This window comes from Notamacropus eugenii, chromosome 1 (genome assembly GCF_028372415.1).
Source record: "Notamacropus eugenii isolate mMacEug1 chromosome 1, mMacEug1.pri_v2, whole genome shotgun sequence".
NCBI classification, from domain to species: domain Eukaryota; kingdom Metazoa; phylum Chordata; class Mammalia; order Diprotodontia; family Macropodidae; genus Notamacropus; species Notamacropus eugenii.
The window spans coordinates 176,955,647-176,973,480 of record NC_092872.1 but is presented as its reverse complement, the minus strand read 5'-3'; the positions used below and the strand labels follow the sequence as shown (position 1 = coordinate 176,973,480).

The 17,834-nt window shown below is 36.5% G+C and overlaps 1 protein-coding gene across 1 annotated transcript in view; it reads right to left on the bottom strand.

The window, feature by feature from the left end:
• The window catches only part of HDGFL3 (HDGF like 3), an 83,079-nt gene that overhangs the window by 5,304 nt on the left and 59,941 nt on the right, over window positions 1–17,834 (bottom strand). Inside the window, exon 5 of the mRNA XM_072619629.1 lies at window positions 14,835–14,981. Within this exon, the coding sequence (XP_072475730.1) occupies window positions 14,835–14,981 (147 nt within the window). The remainder of the gene's footprint in view (window positions 1–14,834; window positions 14,982–17,834) is intronic.

Sequence of the window (17,834 nt, the reverse complement as noted above, 5' to 3'; positions counted from 1 at the left end):
GATTCCATGCCCAATGTTCTATCCACTGTGTCACCCAGTGCCTATTAGTGTTAATATGATAAAGGTTCATTCCAGTTCTAAATATATAATCTTATGATTCTCCTGTAGATATTCTCCAGTTCCTCAATTTCTTTCCTAAAATTTTGCATCCAGAATGGGACACAACACTCCAGGTGTGGTCTGATCAGTGCAAAGTACACACAATGGGCTAATCTTTCTAACTATATGTCATAATCGGAGCAATATGCATTCTTCATCCATTCCGTTTTTCTGACATGAATTGCCGAGCCATGCTCTTTTGAGGGGTCTTGGACCAAATTTAGGAGGCCCTCTAGTTTTTCTCTAACTTTAAGCAATCAACAAAATGCCATCTGCATGCAAGAGCATGTGGAAGACCTTACCATCCATAAACAATCCCACTTCCATTTGTATTTTGTTTTGCAGGATCTTTCATGGAATCAAGATAATCTATATACCTGGCAAGTGTAGGTGTCTTGTTTTATGTCTCACTTGAAATGATAATCAGAGGTTTACTGAATACAATTGCCTCTGTGGTTAAATCTAGTAAAGATTATTTTATGATCTTAGAAAAGCCCATAATGCTGTTATTTTATTCTACCAAGTAAAAGACCATTTTGTCATCATTAACAGCAAGGTGGTGCAATGATAACTATGTGGCTCAGTGGACAGAGAGTCAGGCTTGCAGTCAGGAAAATCCAGCCTCAGACACTAGCTGTGTGACTGGGCAAGTCACGCCACCCTGTCTGCCTCCATTTCCTCATCTAGAGAAGGAAAGGGCAAACCATGTCAGTATCTTTGCCAAGAAAACCCTAAAAGGAGTCATGGAAAGTCAGACACAACTGAAAACAGCTAAACAACAACAAACAATAACAAACTTATCTTTTATTTTCTATGCTGTTCAGTCAATTGTGTGAGATATACTGTATAAAGTTCTGGAGGAGTTTTCCTGATTCCTTCTACACCCAATACATACACAGAACATCCACATAATAGTTTGTAGAGGTGAAAAAGTAGGCATATGGGATGATAACTACTAATATCTTCTTGGCTCGCTCTTTGGGGTAATAACATTTGGGATTTTTTCATATTCTTTGGGAATATCTCCCAAAAGATATCCAAAGATATGTCTTTGAAACATCTTTAAAAAATGATACCTGCATGGCTTTGAAATTTTATCATCACTTCTGTGTGGAAGATTTAGTTGTTCATTTTGTCATTTTCTTCTTAAAAGCTACTTCCAATTCCTTATATAGTTATATAAGGTATCCAGTGAAAGACTTCAAATGCAGTTATAACGATGAGAAAATGACAGAAAAACACTAGCAGATCTATTCCATTCTGCATCTCTTTGCTGGAGAATCCTTAGCTTCCTTTCAAGCTCAACACAGATTCCACTTCCTAAGGGAAACTTTCCCTGATCTCCTTAGCTTTTACTGCTCTCTCCTTTTAGTTTCACCAAAAAATGTTCTCCAGATAATGTTTTAGAGCCTCAGGCATGCCAAGCTCTTTGTAAATTCACTGAACAGCTTCACACAGTTTTGTACAGGCCTCTACACTATTTGTAATTTTCCAGTGTTCTCCTCCAATATTTTGCAAATAAGCTTGTACTCTAAACCCACATTGCCTATGGTTGCTCCATCTTTCCAAGTGGCAAGGAGGTCAAGTACCAATTGCCTGAGGTTTTTCTGGGTTCTTTTGGCCTCTTCATTACCTCAGACATTTTGTATGAGTTAAAAGTTTTCTAAGAAATTGTATTGTAGTCAATGTCTTTATTTTTAAAGTCTACAGGTTATTTAAACTGATTAATTTGGAACTGCTGTAATTAGTGATTTCTTTCTCATTTTAATTTTCTATTCCAACTGATTTCCAGGCGTGGGGAACCTGAGGCCTCGAGGCCACATGTGACCTTCCAGGTCCTCAAGTATGGCCCTTTGAATCCAGATTCAAAGTGATTCACTTGAGGACCTGGAGGGCCACATGTGACCTCAAGGTTCCAAGTTTCCTACCCCTAATTTAGACATTTAACCTGTCAAAGTTCTGACTGTACACAGCCAAACCGGTTTTGAAATTACTCTCATACAGGTTACCAATTATTTCTTTTTTGTTGGGATATAATTTTCAGATTTTTGGGATATTATTCACTGCTTGACATATCTTGTGCTTTCCAACTCTTTTCTTGAAAATATTCATGATATACAGGTGTAAGGCATTATGAATAATCTACAAATCTTTAATCCTTTGATTTTTTGAACCTGGACTAGTATAGTCTCTGATCTCCATGGCTGCTTTCAGCTCCAAATCTATGAGATTCCTCTGAATTTACTATGCATTCCATATATTGGTATGGATAGTTTTTGATTAGTTGGTTGGAAAAATTAATCATTAGAGAGAAAATACTTTCTCATCAGATTCCAAATCCAAGTACTAAGTATGTTTCAAATGATCACTCTATAAAATATTCACTGTAATTATATATAACATATAATAATATATTCACTATAATAATTCACTATATTATATTCACATTTTTAATTACATAATATTTCCACTAAAATCACTCATTATATCATTTGAGAGACCCAGTGAAAAATACCTTGTGATGCCATTTGTAATTCCTAAATTTTACAAATAGGTAAAATAGTACCCAGAAGAGCTTGGGTTTTTCCATGTTAAACATGTTTACTGATCTAGAGAGCATTACTTTAATGTCTACATTTAATTTTCACCTATACTGTCTTACTTGTGGCTTTTATACATACAGGTATAGAAAGTAGAAACAAGTAAAATGATGGGGCCTATAAGAACCCTTCCAGTTCTCAATCTTGGATCTCTTTTTTTTCTGGTAGAAATACATGCTTATGTTGTCTCAGCAGTGGCAGAACCCGAATATGAACTCAGTTATCCCAATTCTTGAGAAAGCATTTTCTCTCAATGACTAGTTTTTTTCCAAAGCACTATTTTCTTTTTTTCATTCATTCTTTCACTTGTGTAAATACAGCATAGTACCCTGCTCTCAGTCAAAAACTCTCCACAGCAATTTACAGAATGTATAGTAAATCCAGAGAAATCAAATCCAAACATAAACCTCAATAACGAACTCTGATCCAAGTAAAAACATTACACCAACCCAAGGGGATAATAATTCCCTTTAAAGAGTTGCACTGACACTGAATTTCAGTACATCTAAGCAGTAATAACACTAAAATATTATTAAGATAACTTTCCTTACTGAATTCAGCTTGAACTTATTTACTGTAGTCACTTTCAATTTCATGAGTATTGAATACATTTTGAAAAATCCAAGAAAGAATGTCCTTTTGCTTAGGTGACAGTACAGTACAGGCAAGAGAATCCAGGAACAAGATGCAGGAGATCTGAGTTCTAATCTTTACTCTTATACTTAATGGTTATATTACCCTGAGTAGACAATTAAACCTCTAAGAGCTTTAATACTGTTGCCTGTAATACAGGAATGATGCCAAGCTTGCCAAAGCAGGCATTTGTGATAACCAAATGAGACAATGTATAGGAAAAGTATTCTGCACAAGTTCTATCTGAATGTAAAGTGTTACTGAGAGGGAGGCAGCACGATATAATGGAAACAGAACAGGACTTGGATTCGAATCTCCGCTCACAGCTGTGTGGCCATGGACAAATCACTTCATATCTCTAAGTTTCAGTTTCCTCATCTATGAAATGAGGAAAATAATACTTCAATATTTTCACAAGGTTGTGAGGGACAGTATTTTGTAAATTACAAAATACTATGTAAGTGTAGGTTAATGGCGGTCTTATACATCAACACTATGCAAAGTAAAAAGGTTAAATTAATGAACATATTTACTGGGCCTGAGATCAACTACTGCCTTCCCATCATGGGGGCCACGGGGCAGAAAACAGTCAGCTGTGAACAAACTGGTAAACTCTCTTCTGTAGGCTCTGAAATAGTCATGGATAAAGGAGCTCCACTAATTTCCTTTCTGTAACATCACACGAGACCTCACTGAGAATTATGGATTTGGGCATGCAGGGATACCAAAATGGTTGTTGATATTAAGTTTTTCAGCTACTTTTACAATGATCCTAATAATAAGCAAATAGAGGTATTTGCTGTCTTCATCTCTGGTAAAGGCTTGTTAATTTAAAATTGGAATGAGACAAAATGCAATGAAATTCACTAGTCCCCAGTTAACAACACATTTTCCTTCAAAATGATTCTTTTAAACTAAAAAATAGATAATATAGGCTGGAAATTATTAAAATGCTATTGCAAAATACCTCAAAGTGAAAGAATTTAAATCTTTATAATTATTTGCTTAACCTCTATGCCTTTACACCGACTCTGGGTTTACAGTGACATGGTTTAATCATGGAGGGCCTCCCACAAAATCACTCTTTGGTTTCAACTCCAACTCATAGGAAATATATAACTTGGTTCCTGTCTAGGTCTCTACAGAAAAGGTAAAAACTTTCTACGTAAGCACTCCAGTTAACAATACATATCCAATATAGCCTTTATTTTATACCACAGAAAATGCAGGAAAAAAACAAACCCCAAACCCCAAACCCCAAAGGACTCCCAGCAGAGCATATTAAGCAGCAAAGCAACTCACACCTTTAGTAAGGGCCACCTTGGTTTGGGGGACCTATTACAGTACCCCAGTGTTATAGAACCTCTGATTTTGGGGATTCCTTTCTCTTTGGACAGCAAACTCATTACTGATGAAAGTCAAGGTTCATATTTACTTCTCCTAGACACTCCCTTTTCTCTGTCTGGGAACTTTCATCATTTTCCCACTCTCCCTGGCTGCTGTTATCTCAGAGGCTCAGAGGCTTCCTCCTCTCCTGGGGCTATTTTGTCACCACTCCAAGATCTCCATTGTTTCTCTGTCCCAGAGGTTCAACTACTGTGTCTCCACAACTGTCATGGGGGATTACAGGTTCCCTTGGAAGTTGTATGGATGTACAAGCTTCACTTCCTTTACCAAAGATCCAAGTCTCTCGGTGTAAAGCACCTCTCTCAGCTTTTGTATTTATCCATGCTCAGTTCTCCTCCCCACTTTTGGTCTCCTGACTGTTTCCTTTTTAAAGCACAAGTCCTAGGCTGTAGTACAGGTCAAACAACTCAACCAATCATCTTCAAATTCCATAATTCTATCAATCATCTTCAACAAGGAGTCAATAGTCCATTAAATAAATATCTATGGAAGGGCACCTATTCCTACAAGAGACACAAAGTTACAACTTTGTGGTTTTCTTCTCTAGCTCTCTGGAATGACAGTGCTATTCCTGGTCATACCCACTAAATCTTCCCCCTAGTTAAAATCTTCAGTCTCTGAAAATCACCCTGGGGTGCCTCTGGGCACACTGGACTACAGACAAAATTGTGGATATCTTTCCGGCAACCATAGAAGCCCTCCCCAATATTTGGTAGCTGCTGAAATATCCTCCTTCCTAAATACCTTCCTCAGGTAATGTAATATTTACATAACATTTAAAGAGTTCATAGCTATGTATAAATTCCTTTTAATAGTACCTCATCACAATTTGTAAGCATTGATTTGTAACCCATTTTAATAATCCTTTGTAAGAGGATAGAAACCTCCCATAACTGGGATGCTCTAGTGCTTAAGACCCCACCCCATTCTATACAATAGTCCTCTAGGTTTATTTCTGACTTGGTTCTTGCAAGAATCTGTCACAACAATCTGTCACAACAACCTCTCCCAATAAAATTAAAATAAAAAAAATAAGGAGAAAGGATTCTGGGAAGATGGCAGAGTAGGTCAGAAAATCTCAAGCTCCTAAGATTTTCCTCTACAAAAGAGATAAAATAGTGCCTCTGAGAGAACGTAGAGCGGTGAAACAAATAAAAGTAGGGGCAGAACAGGGGTTCTCTTGCAACAATGGGAGAAGACTGGAAGAAAAATCCTAGGAGAGATTTCCTCTCAATGCAGAGTAAACACTTCCAGGCTAGGGTCCACTTTAATAGCAAGTGCAAGCCCTGGGGTTAGTAGATTGGAGAGGCTGCCTCGGCCCCAGCCACAGGAGCTTTTAATCACACATCCCCCCACAGTGACAGAGTTGGGCATCTGACCTGGGGAAGATCTAGGGAACCTCTGCTCACAAAGAATGCCAGACCCAACTATTCTGCAAATAGCAGCAGAGCAAGAAGGAACCAGCACATGCCCAGTGATAGCTGAAGCAGGGGGCAGAAAGCCCCTGGTTGTGGACACTAACTGGAGGTTGGAGGTCTTAGCTTGAGTTCAAGTTCAGGGAGGAGAAACTGAAAAGGATCAGCGGTCACAAGCAGCATTCCCCCATACGCTAGGGATTAGAGATGATTATAAAAGCTAAATTATTACCAAAAAAAGCACAGGCGAAGGAGAAAGAATCTAAGAGAGCTACTATGGGAATTGAGAAGACTGAGATTCATCTTCAAAGGAGGATACTGAAGCTAAGAAACCCACTCCTACTACAAAGAGTAATTAATGTCAAGAGGTCACCTACCCAAAAAGAATTCACTGAAGATTTTAAAAAAGACTTTAAAAATCAAATGAGAGAGATGGAGGAAAAATAATAAAAAATAAACAAGAAGATTATGACAAGAAAATCAACTAATTAGAAAAGGAGATCCAGAATCTTAAGGATGAAAATGACTCCTTGAAAATCTGAATTGGGCAAGGGGAAGTCAGCGAAGTTATAAGAGATGAAAAAATTTTTAAAAAACCTCAAATATAAAGATTTAAAAATAGAAGAGAATGTGAAACATCTCATAAGAAAAATAACAGATTTAGAGAACAGATCAAGAAGAGAAAACATAAGAATAACTGGACTACCAAGAAGTTCTGATCAAAAAAAGAATCTTGACACAATAATTAAAGAAATCATTAAAGAAAATTGTCCTGAAGCTTTAGAACAAGAGGTAAAAGTAGAAATAGAAAAAATACACTGATCATCACCTGAAAGATCCTATGAGGAAAACTCACAGAAATATTATGATTAAATTCTGAAACCCCCAGATCAAGGACAACAAATTATGAAAAAAATGTACAGTTGATCAACTGTCAGACTTTCAAGACTGTTTAAAAAAAAAAAACTACACCCTGAACTCAATAGAAGATTTGATATACAAGAGCCAAGAGAAATACAAGGTACGTACCAATGACCAATTACAAGGGACTAAATAAGGATAGAATGTGTACCTTTCATGTATGGAAAATGGAAAACCTATATCTAAGATTGTTACTAGTAATTAGGTAGCTTAAAAGAAAGATTGGGGGTAGACCTGAGTATGATATGACTTCAAAAAGTAAAGTCATCCAAGAACAGCTACAAGAGTAATTATCTTATACAAATGAGGTGCAGGAGGAAACCTACTTTCATTGAGAATGGGTTTAAGAGGGGAAATATATATATATATGTATATATATATATATATATATATTATACACACACATACATCTAGAAGAGTATAAAAGTCTCCTAAATTTAGAAAGAAACAAAACTCTAAGAGCATAGGAAGGTGGGGAGAGGATAAAGGAGGGATCTTTAGAGGGGTGGGTGAGGGAATAGGTTAAAAAAGGTATATAGAAGGGTCTTTAGATTTAGGGGAATGGGAGGATGAGAGAGGGAGCTTTAGAGGGAGGGGGACAGAAAAGGTCAAAGGGGTATATAAAAGGGTGTTTAGATTTAGGGAAATGGGAGGATAAGGGAGGGATTGCTAAAGTGGAGGTAGATTAAGTAACAGGAGGGCAAAGTAGGTAGAAGTAAAGTAGAGGAGTTGGAGAGAGGAGAAAAGATATGCACAAACATAAAAACAAGATTAGGAATAGAATTTCTTATGGAAAGTATGTGTTTATATGTGTATGCATGCTATTATATCAATACCTATATATAAATATGTCCATGCTCAATTGTATCCTTGTGGTTGCAAGTAGGGGAGAGGAAGGGGTAAAAAAAGAACAAAGTAAAAATGTGTAGCAGAAAACAAAAAAAAAACCTAAGATGGACAGCTTTCAACACAATACATAGTATTAAATAAAGCGGCTTTCTTGAAATGATAAGTTATTGCTATATATTCTGAATCCTCTCCTATGTTCTGCTGTGCACATGACATGATTTTTCTTTTATATTTAAGTTTATAATGTTTCTTTTTCTTTTCTTATTGTGTATTTAGGTTTTAGTATTTGTCTAAAATAAAAAAAATTTAAAATGAGCTATAAAAAATTTTAAGTGAGAGGCAAAAATAAAATTTAAAAAATCTGTCCCAAAAGGGGAAGTAATAGAGTTGCTCCAGAATTAGGAAAACCCCTTTGTAGAGACCTGTGAGCTGTAGACAACTGTACCAACAGATCTTAGCAACCTTGTGGTTTAGGCTCCACTGAAAAAAAAAAGCTGGTCTTGAGGTTGCAAGAGGAATAACCTCCTTCGCATCAGACCTACATGGATTGCACAGCTCTCAGATGTTTGGGGCAGGGCCACATCTGCTATTCTACAGCATGTCTCTGTCCTGCTCTCCTTGGAAAAGGAAATTCTCTCCACTGCTGCCAGCTTTGAGGTTCAGGGGCCCCCTAAAAGGCTATGTAGACAGACTCTTCACCCTGCTCAGGGATCTAAACCCTCTTCCTCTGGCAAGCAAATGACTGAGACTGATCCAAAACTTAGAACTAGTTTCTGTTCAGAGGTTCCTGCCCATTATTCCTCCAGTTGAATGTAGGTTATTTCTCTCCTATAGGCAATTTCTGACCAGAATGAGTGAAAAGGAAATCTATTTTAGGATATATTTCTTGATAGACAGTAGGATTGCCTAACCCCTAACCACCAAACAACCCAGGTGAATTGTAACAACATTCTGTTCTCTATGATAGTGAAGCAAAAAAGTCAGGTAGGATCGGGGGTGATATATATCTCTCACTAGAGATTTCTGGCACTCAGTTAATTTGTCACCTCTCTGTTGAGGGCCCTATCCTTACTCTTTGTGGCAGCCTTCCGATCCAAACGTATGGATCAAGATGGTTGGTACAATAGCTGGGGATAGCTAAAGAGTCACACAAAGCCTAAACAATACAGAGATGCTCCAAAGATGGAATCCTTGAATATTATATACTGGGTGAATAGATTAGATACACAGTATACAATAGCAAATATCACTGTAATCTAGTGTTTAATAAACCCAAAGATCTCAGTTTTTGAAGCTAAACAAAACTACACCAACATGCATTAGGGTATCTATTTGGAACTTTGACAAGCTACTGAGAAAACTGGAAAGCAATTTGGCAGAAACAAGGCATAGACCAGGTCCTCAGACTGTTTACAAAAATAAGCTCAAAAGGGATACACGATTGAGACTTAAGGGATGCTATCATAAGCAAATTAAGGGAGCATGGAAAAATTTACCTGTCAGATCTATGGATAAAGGAAGGTTTATGACCAAATAAGCAACAGGGAGGATTATAGAAAGTAAGATGGATAATTTTGATTATATGAAATTAAAAAGCTTTTGCACAAACAAAACCAACACTGGTTTTTAGAAGAAAAGCAGGCAATTGGGAAAAATATAGCAAATTTCTCTGTCAAAAGCCAAATTTCTCAAAAATATAGGGAACTGAGCCAAATTTACAGAAAATAAGATTCATTCTCCAATTGATAAATGGTCAAAGGATATGAACAGGCAGTTTTCAGAAGAAGAAATCAAAGGCATTTATAGTTGTATGAAAAAATGCTTCCAATTACTAATAATTAGAGAAATGCAAATAAAACAGCTTTGAGGTACTGCCTCACACCTATCAGATTGGCCAACATAACAGAAATGGAAAATGACAAATGCTAGAGGGGATGTGGAAAAATAGCTCCACTAATGTACACTAATGGAGTTGTGAACTGGTCCAACCATTCTGGAGAACAATTTGGAACTATGAATAAAGGGCTATACAACTATGCATACCCTTTGACCTAAACAATACTGCTACTAGGTTTTCCTCCAAAGAAATAAAAGGAAAAGGACCTACATGTACTAAAATATTTATAGCAGCTCTTTTTTGTGGTGGCAAAGAACTGGAAATTGAGGTGATTCCTATGAACAGGGGAATGGCTGAACAAGTTGTGGTATACGAATGTGATGGAATATTATTGTGCTATATAAGAAATGATGAGCCAAATGGTTTCAGAAAAACCTGGGAAGATTTACATGGACTGATGAGCAGAACCAGATCATTGCAAAAAGTAACAGCAAAATTGCAATGATAATCAACTGTGAAAGACTTACCTACTCTGATCAATAGAATGATCTATGACAGTTCTAAAGGACTCATGATGAAAAATGCTATCTACCTCCAAGTACTGATGAACTATGAATATAGAATAAAGTATATTTTTCACTTTTTAAATTTCTTGGATTTTTTTGCAACATGGTTAATATAAAAATAGGTTTTAGATGGCTTCACATGTATAATGGTATAAAATTGTTTGCCTTCTCAGTAGGGAGGGGTGGATCTGTGGGGAAGGAAAGATTTTGGAACTCAAAATTGAAAAAAATGACTTAAAAATTAACAGAAAAAGAAAATGAAATCTTTAAAAAAGACTACATACTGGTCTTCTGTTACTAAATTTGCCCTGTTGAAGATTAAGAGAGGATTTCTGAACATACAATTACCTAGATCTGTGATAAGAGCTACCTTTTTAAACTCCATCTGTATTAACAGATAAAATTCCCATCCTCCTACTTTCTAGAATAGAAGGGAGGAGTACCTTGCTCTAAGCAAAGATATATAAGAATATACAAAAGGGATTACTTTTAATTACTTAAAGGCATAGAATTTCCCTGTTTGTGGGTGGATGACACCATGAGTTTTTCATCAAGTCAGTGTATGTTGTAAAGCCTCCTAAATGAGATCTAGGATCACTTAGAAAGCCTTGTTCTAACTATCCACATCAGAAAAAAGCAAGAGGATGAAGAACCCCTCTTATCCAGGTGATGGTATGCAAGTGGCTTGATAATAGACACAGAAACTATCCAACAGTGTATCTATATCTTGTTCAGGGACTGAAAGTCGATAATGAACTGGGTCCAGAACTGAACAAGCAGAGGAAATACAGGATTATTGCTTCAGGAAATTACAAAATTACTTATTTAATAATATCGAGCTGCTCACTGAAATAAAGGCCTATCTTTTAACATCAATGTTCTTTCTAGTTATATTGTATAGCTGCAACTCATGGGACATTTACAGTCTCTGAAGAAATGAAGCAGAAGGTGATCCAAACGGAAATGGAGAGGAGCACAGGGGCCATGAAGAAGGCTCAACGCACAAGAAGCAAGAAAGTATATGAGAGAAGCAATGTAGAAGACGCCATCAAAGAAATGTACAATCAGCGAGAGGCAGCGACAACAGATGGACAACCCATGCTCTTCACTGTATTTACACAATTGCTTATACAATTTAAGGAGGACATGGGGAAGGCCATACTGATGGATATATACTATGCTGAACTTATGGAAATACAGAGCCAAGAATGTACCAGATGGGCACATATGAATGTGTTGCAATTTACTTTTCTTGGGGAACGATATAGTGGAACATAAAGACACTGATCAATCGCTCAAATTCTGTAGCTTCTACAAAGTATCCACTTGTATCCTGGAGAAAATCTAAAAATTCCTAAATGATCTGAGCTTTAGTGAATATGATGGTGTTAGAAAGGCAGAGGGTCATTAGGCCCCTCTCCATCCTTCACAGCAAATGCAAAGACAGGGCCTAGAGATAAGGTTTTGCAGATGCCATATGTAAGGCATCCAGGTGGTGCAGTGGAAAGAGTGCTGGGCCTAGAGTCAGGAAGGCTCATTTTCCTGAGTTCAAATCAGCCCTCAGACACTCACGAGCTGTGTGACCTGGGCAAGTCACTTAACTCTGTTTTTCTCAGTTTCCTCATCTGTAAAATGAGCTGGAGGAAGAAATGACAAATCATTCCAGTATTTTTGGCAAGAAAACCCCAGATGGGGTCATGAAGAGTTGGACAGGATTGAAACAACTGAACAGCACGAAGATGTAGTATATAGAGACAGGACAGATATTCCCAAGAAGTCCTGTTTAGAAAGTACACCCTTTATTGAGGAACAAAGGAAGCTTGGCTCCTTGGTAAATGACCATCAGCTGTTTTTCTCTAGGAATAATGGCCTGTCTCTCTAAAAGCACACGGTTCTTTCTTGCTCAGATCTCAGTGCATTTATCCCACCGCAGAGGGCACAGACAATCATTAGGACATCTGCCTCCATAACACTTATGCTCAGTTAATGAGGGAAACTCTAAGATGTGGACATCTTGAATGACCTACAAGGACCTTTAATTTTTATTTCCATAGGTCATCTGTCCCTTTCTGAGAAATAGGAATACAAATCTATTCATTCTTGAGACATGGTGACATGCAAGAATTTCCTTCTTTAATGAGTCATTGTGGAAATGTATAACCAAATATGACGGGCATAAAGGACTGCCTGTCCCTTATCACATATCTGCACCACAAGCAGGAACTGCATTATAATTACCAGTATAGACACTTTCTCAATGCAGGATTATATTGTGTCTTTGCAGTGTTTATTTTTCTTCTGAAGAACAAAATTTTCCACTTGCCCCATGTTATGGTAGCTGTATTATACCAATTCCCAGGTTATTCTCCTATTTCAGTCCCTGGCTCACCAACCTTCTCTCCTCCCCAGCTCCTGCCCTTCTCCTAGCAGACCTTCTAACTGATTTCTCTTCCTCAAGCTTCTCCCCATAGCAGTCTATCCTACGCACTGTGGCCAAATTCATGCCCATACTCGAGGTGCTCTACCATGGCTCTGCTCACACCTAAGGAAAATCTACTCCTATTGTCCACATGGAACCAGCACTTTAGGTATAGCAACACAAGATCCTTTAAAATTAACTTTTTCCATTAAAAAAATTATAAAATCTACTGTTAGGAAGTACCAAAAAGTAGCTGGAATAGAATATATGTAGTGAGAACTTCCAGTTTCCTGACTTGCTTATAGAAAGAAGGCGACTAACATATTCTAAGAAATTATTATTAATAATAATAACTAGCATTTACAGAACACTTTCAGGTTTATAAAATGCTTTACATATATTATTGCATTTGATCCTCACAATAACCCTGGGAGATAAGCGCTATCATTATCCCCATTTTATAGACAAGGAAACAGAGACATAAAGAAGTTAAATGGCTAATGCAGGTTTTGAACTCAGGTCTTCTTGACTCCAAGTCCAACATTATGAGCTGTGCCACTCAGCTGCTTATAACCAAGAGAATGGATAGAAAACAAGGTTTTTTTTTGTTGTTGTTTTTCTACATTACCGAATACCTTAATCCTCTTCCAAAACAACTCAGTGTCTGTTTTAGGTAAAACCAAATAAAACTATGGTTTTTAGCCAATAAAAGCAGCTCATAGAATATGAGTTCTGCAAAAATTAGGTGGTTAAAAGACAGCTCAGTGACCATCTTCAGCAGCTTGATTTACATAAATTCCTAAAGATTCAAGGAGGTTCAAACTTTTGCTCAGAAGAATCAAGATACAAAACAACAACAGCCACAACAAAAACTGAGGCTCATGCAGAATTCCGAGTTTAGGCCCTTAAAATTCAAAACCTTTTTGTGCAAAGTTCAAAATAATCAAAAGGGCCACTTATTTTCCCCTAAAGATACAGGAGTTACTGAAGCATAAGTGCTATCCTGCATATGCCCTATTTAATCATTGGTGGCATTGCCATAGTTTATATTTTTATTTCTGAGAGAAAACTTGGGAATCCTTTAAAAAAATCCAAACCTAATCCTCCAATATTTTCATAGCTACTCCAAAACACCCAATAATTCCTTTTCAAGTGTGTGCTTCAAGCCAGTCTCTGAGAGAATAGAACTGAACAAGTTCTTCCTTTGTCTCTAATTTTATTATGAAAAATATTAGCCTGAAGTGCTTTTCTGCCTCACTGATCAAATACTTGAAGTATTAAGTACATCATATTTTCTAAATTAAGTCTGAAAAAGAAAGCATCTGAAAAAGAAAGCAACTGAAAATAGAACTTAATAGTATTGTGATAATAATAAACCGTGCAGCATTGTAAATGTATGGACCTATACTTTGGTAGTATGCAAACAGTGCCATCTCATGGCCAATTAATCTTACTGTTTTAAAATGGTTACCAAATAATGTCTCAAGACAGAACAATAGGACAGACAGCTGGAAAATTCCTATGAACAAATTTTCCTCCTCAGTAATATTCCTACAAAGGTGGAACTCCTGTGACTTCAGAAATTAGCATGAGTTTCATATATATTCAAGAAAGATAATGTGAAAAAGCCTGTTGCCATTACACTCTGATAAATTCTGAGAGAGAAGCAACCATAATGCTTTATTAGTTATACTACTGAAAATTTAATTGGCTTATTTTAATTAAGAGAAATACTGCTGTCAGATTTCAAGTGGTACTTATCAATTTCAATACATCTTTGAAGCATTTAAAACCTTCCTTTAGAAAAAATATAAATATGGTGCCAAGTTCCAATCATCAGGTACAATTCCCACCAAGCTAATTTCTATCCTCAGGCTCTCTGAACTCAGGATAATACCCTGGGGAGCTATCTGTGCCCACATTTAAGAACAGTTTTGTATCTCACTATTTAGCAACATTTATTTTACCTACTGTTCCTTTAGATTTTGCTGCTAGTAGGAATATCAGCAACAGAATGATACTCAATACTCAAGCAAAAGGATTTCTAATGTAACGGGAAGTAAGAGAATAGTATAAGCACAGAATTACCCCTTCACTGGTTTTCTGCAAGTCTGAAGACGTGTTTCTTGTGTCATTGCCTGCATCTCCAGCCTCAGAGCCACTCTTATTTTCTTCCTCTTTGCAGTCCTTGTCATCTTCATCTGCTGGAGATTTCCGTGACTGCTTAGAGGATTTCTAAACGTTTAGACAGGTTAAAAAACAGAGTTAAAAGCTAAAATTCAAGTTAGAAAGCAAGAGAAGTCCATCAAATGTGGCATCAAAAAGTCTCCTCCGTCACTGGGGCAATTCACTGCTTGAGAGGCTTTCTTTGATGCAATGCAGTGCAGTAGAAAAAGCTAAGCTGGGAGTCAGGGGAAATGAGCTTTATACAGTCCTGAAATGGCTACTATCTAAACGACCTTGGGAGAGTCATTCAACCTTTCTTGGACTTAGTTTCATCATTTAGAAAATAAGTGACTGAACTAAATGATCTCTCAGGTCTCATGTTAGCACTAAAATTCTCAACTTGAAGCTCAGAACAGTTTGCGAATTCAGAATGCATTGCAAATATACAACAAGAACAGATAAGCTCTTAAGTGAGCCATTGCCTCTGGTAGAGAATTTTTCCCTAAGGGGAAACAGAATACAACCATTTGAATTAAATCTCCTTTTGCGTTACATTAATGGAATAGATGGTATTCTATTTTTGTCATTTCTAGTCGCCACTATGATGAAACTTTAAACTTTGACTGGTGATTAAGCACCAAAAGATACAATGTGAGAATAGCATTAGAAACACTAATTGTTTAAAACTACTAACATAATGAACATTAATCATTTCAATTCTACCTACTTAACAACCAAGGATCACACTGGTAAATGAGTGCCATTCTCCTGTCATTAAGTACTTGAAATCAGAGTAAAAGAAAATAAGAAATTGCTAAAGTCTGAATTTTTAATGGCTTTCCAGCAAGAGATGTTTAACTGAATAACCATGAATTCATCAATAAGCAGGTCCATACTAATATACCTTACAGGAAAGAATATCACATAATATCTCTATAACATTTTTCTTTTAAGGATTTATAAATCCTCTCTCTGTGTTGTTAGATAAAAGTGATTTAGTCACTGAAAAAGTCTCTGAAATGGATCAGCAAATTGGTGCTTAGCCACACAACCAATAAAAAACATGCAATTTCTGAAAAGTCTACTTGATAGATATGACACAAAATATAACTGAACCAAAAGAAATACTGTTCACTTAAATTCTCTACAGGATTCCATTTTGCTTAACCAAATCTACTAATAAAGCCCAAAATGGAACTTATAATTTGGCTAAAATTGGGTGATTTTCACATTAGATAACAGAGTTAAAGTGTATATATATATATATATATATATATATGTTCAGAAATTTGAGTGTCCACATTTATCCACACTTAGATAATTTAGAAATTATTACAATAAAGAAAAAAACATTTGCTTTCCATTCTCCTAAAAAATAATGAAAAGATAATTTTAAAAATATAGCAAATGTCTAATAGTGCCAAAGAGGACCAATTTGTGATAGAAGACCAAAAGTGAGAAAAAAGTATATACAATAAACTTCTTAAAGGCATTTGGGGAAACCAGAATGTTCAAAATATGAATCAAGACTAGGGCATTATGATCATATAACATATGATCTTGAGTTCACATTACCTGAAGAAAAAAATGATGATAACCTCTAATCACCTTGGAGCCAAATTTAGGTAGATCAGCACTTCACTCCTCATCCCACTCACAATGGAACATGTTCCTATCATGTTCAGCTATTTTTTTTAACCAAATCTTTGATTTGATTGATGGAGGCTCTCCCGGTGAGGATGCTTCCTCTAGCAATATAAATCAGTAAATACTAGGAGAGAGAGTTGGGGCACCAAGTGATGAAATGTCCTGCCCTGGTTCACACAACTGGTATGTTTCAGAGACAGAACTTGAGTGCAGAGCTTTCTGACTCAGAGGCTGGCTCTCTATCTACTTTGCCACAATACCTGTTTAATCTGAATTAAGTTGAATAGGTGGAGAGTGGCTTTAATTTTATTAAGGTTATATCTGGTACAAATTACCAGTGACTAAAATATCTGTTAAGACTGTGACATGGAATGGGAGATAAACAATTTCCCTCATTTAAATGTTCATTAAATATTTTATTAGGTAAATTTATTTTTTGTAATTTATAAAAGATCAATATAGTTTCTAATATTTTTATTTGTGGGTCAAGAATTTAAACATGTGTCTAATGAGGCATAATAGTAGAGTGGAGAGAATACTGGACTTGGGGTGGAGAGACATCTGAGTTTGAACACTTTTTCTAATTCTTCCTGGCTGTGTCACTCTTGCAAAGTCATTCAACCCTCCTGAAACTCAATTTCCTCATTGGTATACTGAGGATAATAAGAGACTACTCCTCTCATTGGTGGTTATTGTAGGAAAGTGCTTTATGAACCTTTATGTGCCATTATGTATTTTAGAATTCTTAGTAAGAGCTTAAAAAAATAGAACTCTTAGTAAATGAGTAAAAGATTTCTTAGTAACTTCTGGGTTCACATATGATTCCTTCCACCAGTACCAACCCTAGGCTTCCTTGTTAACGGCTGTCTTTCCAATAATAAAAGGAAACTACAGTATTTAAGGTCATGCATACCTGCACTACACTTAATATGAATTAATGTGAACTGCTGAATACAATTTAAGGCATCACCAATACTATATGGGAGTAAATGAAGCCGTATAAGTTATTCAAAAGAAATATATGCGGCTTTAGAAAAGAAGTTCAGAGCGAAGATTTAAGCCTAAACGGAATCCAAGTCCTTTTGCAGAATAACAACAACCATGGAAGGTGAAGACTGACAGGAAAACAAAAGCTAGATTTCTACTTTGCAAGTGACTATTTTCTCCCTACCCAAGGCAAAATAATGTATTTTTTCAGGAATACAGGGGAAAATTCTGAATTGGAGCTCTACTTCCTGATTGCCACTTTGAGCGCATTTAGTAGGCTGACCAAAA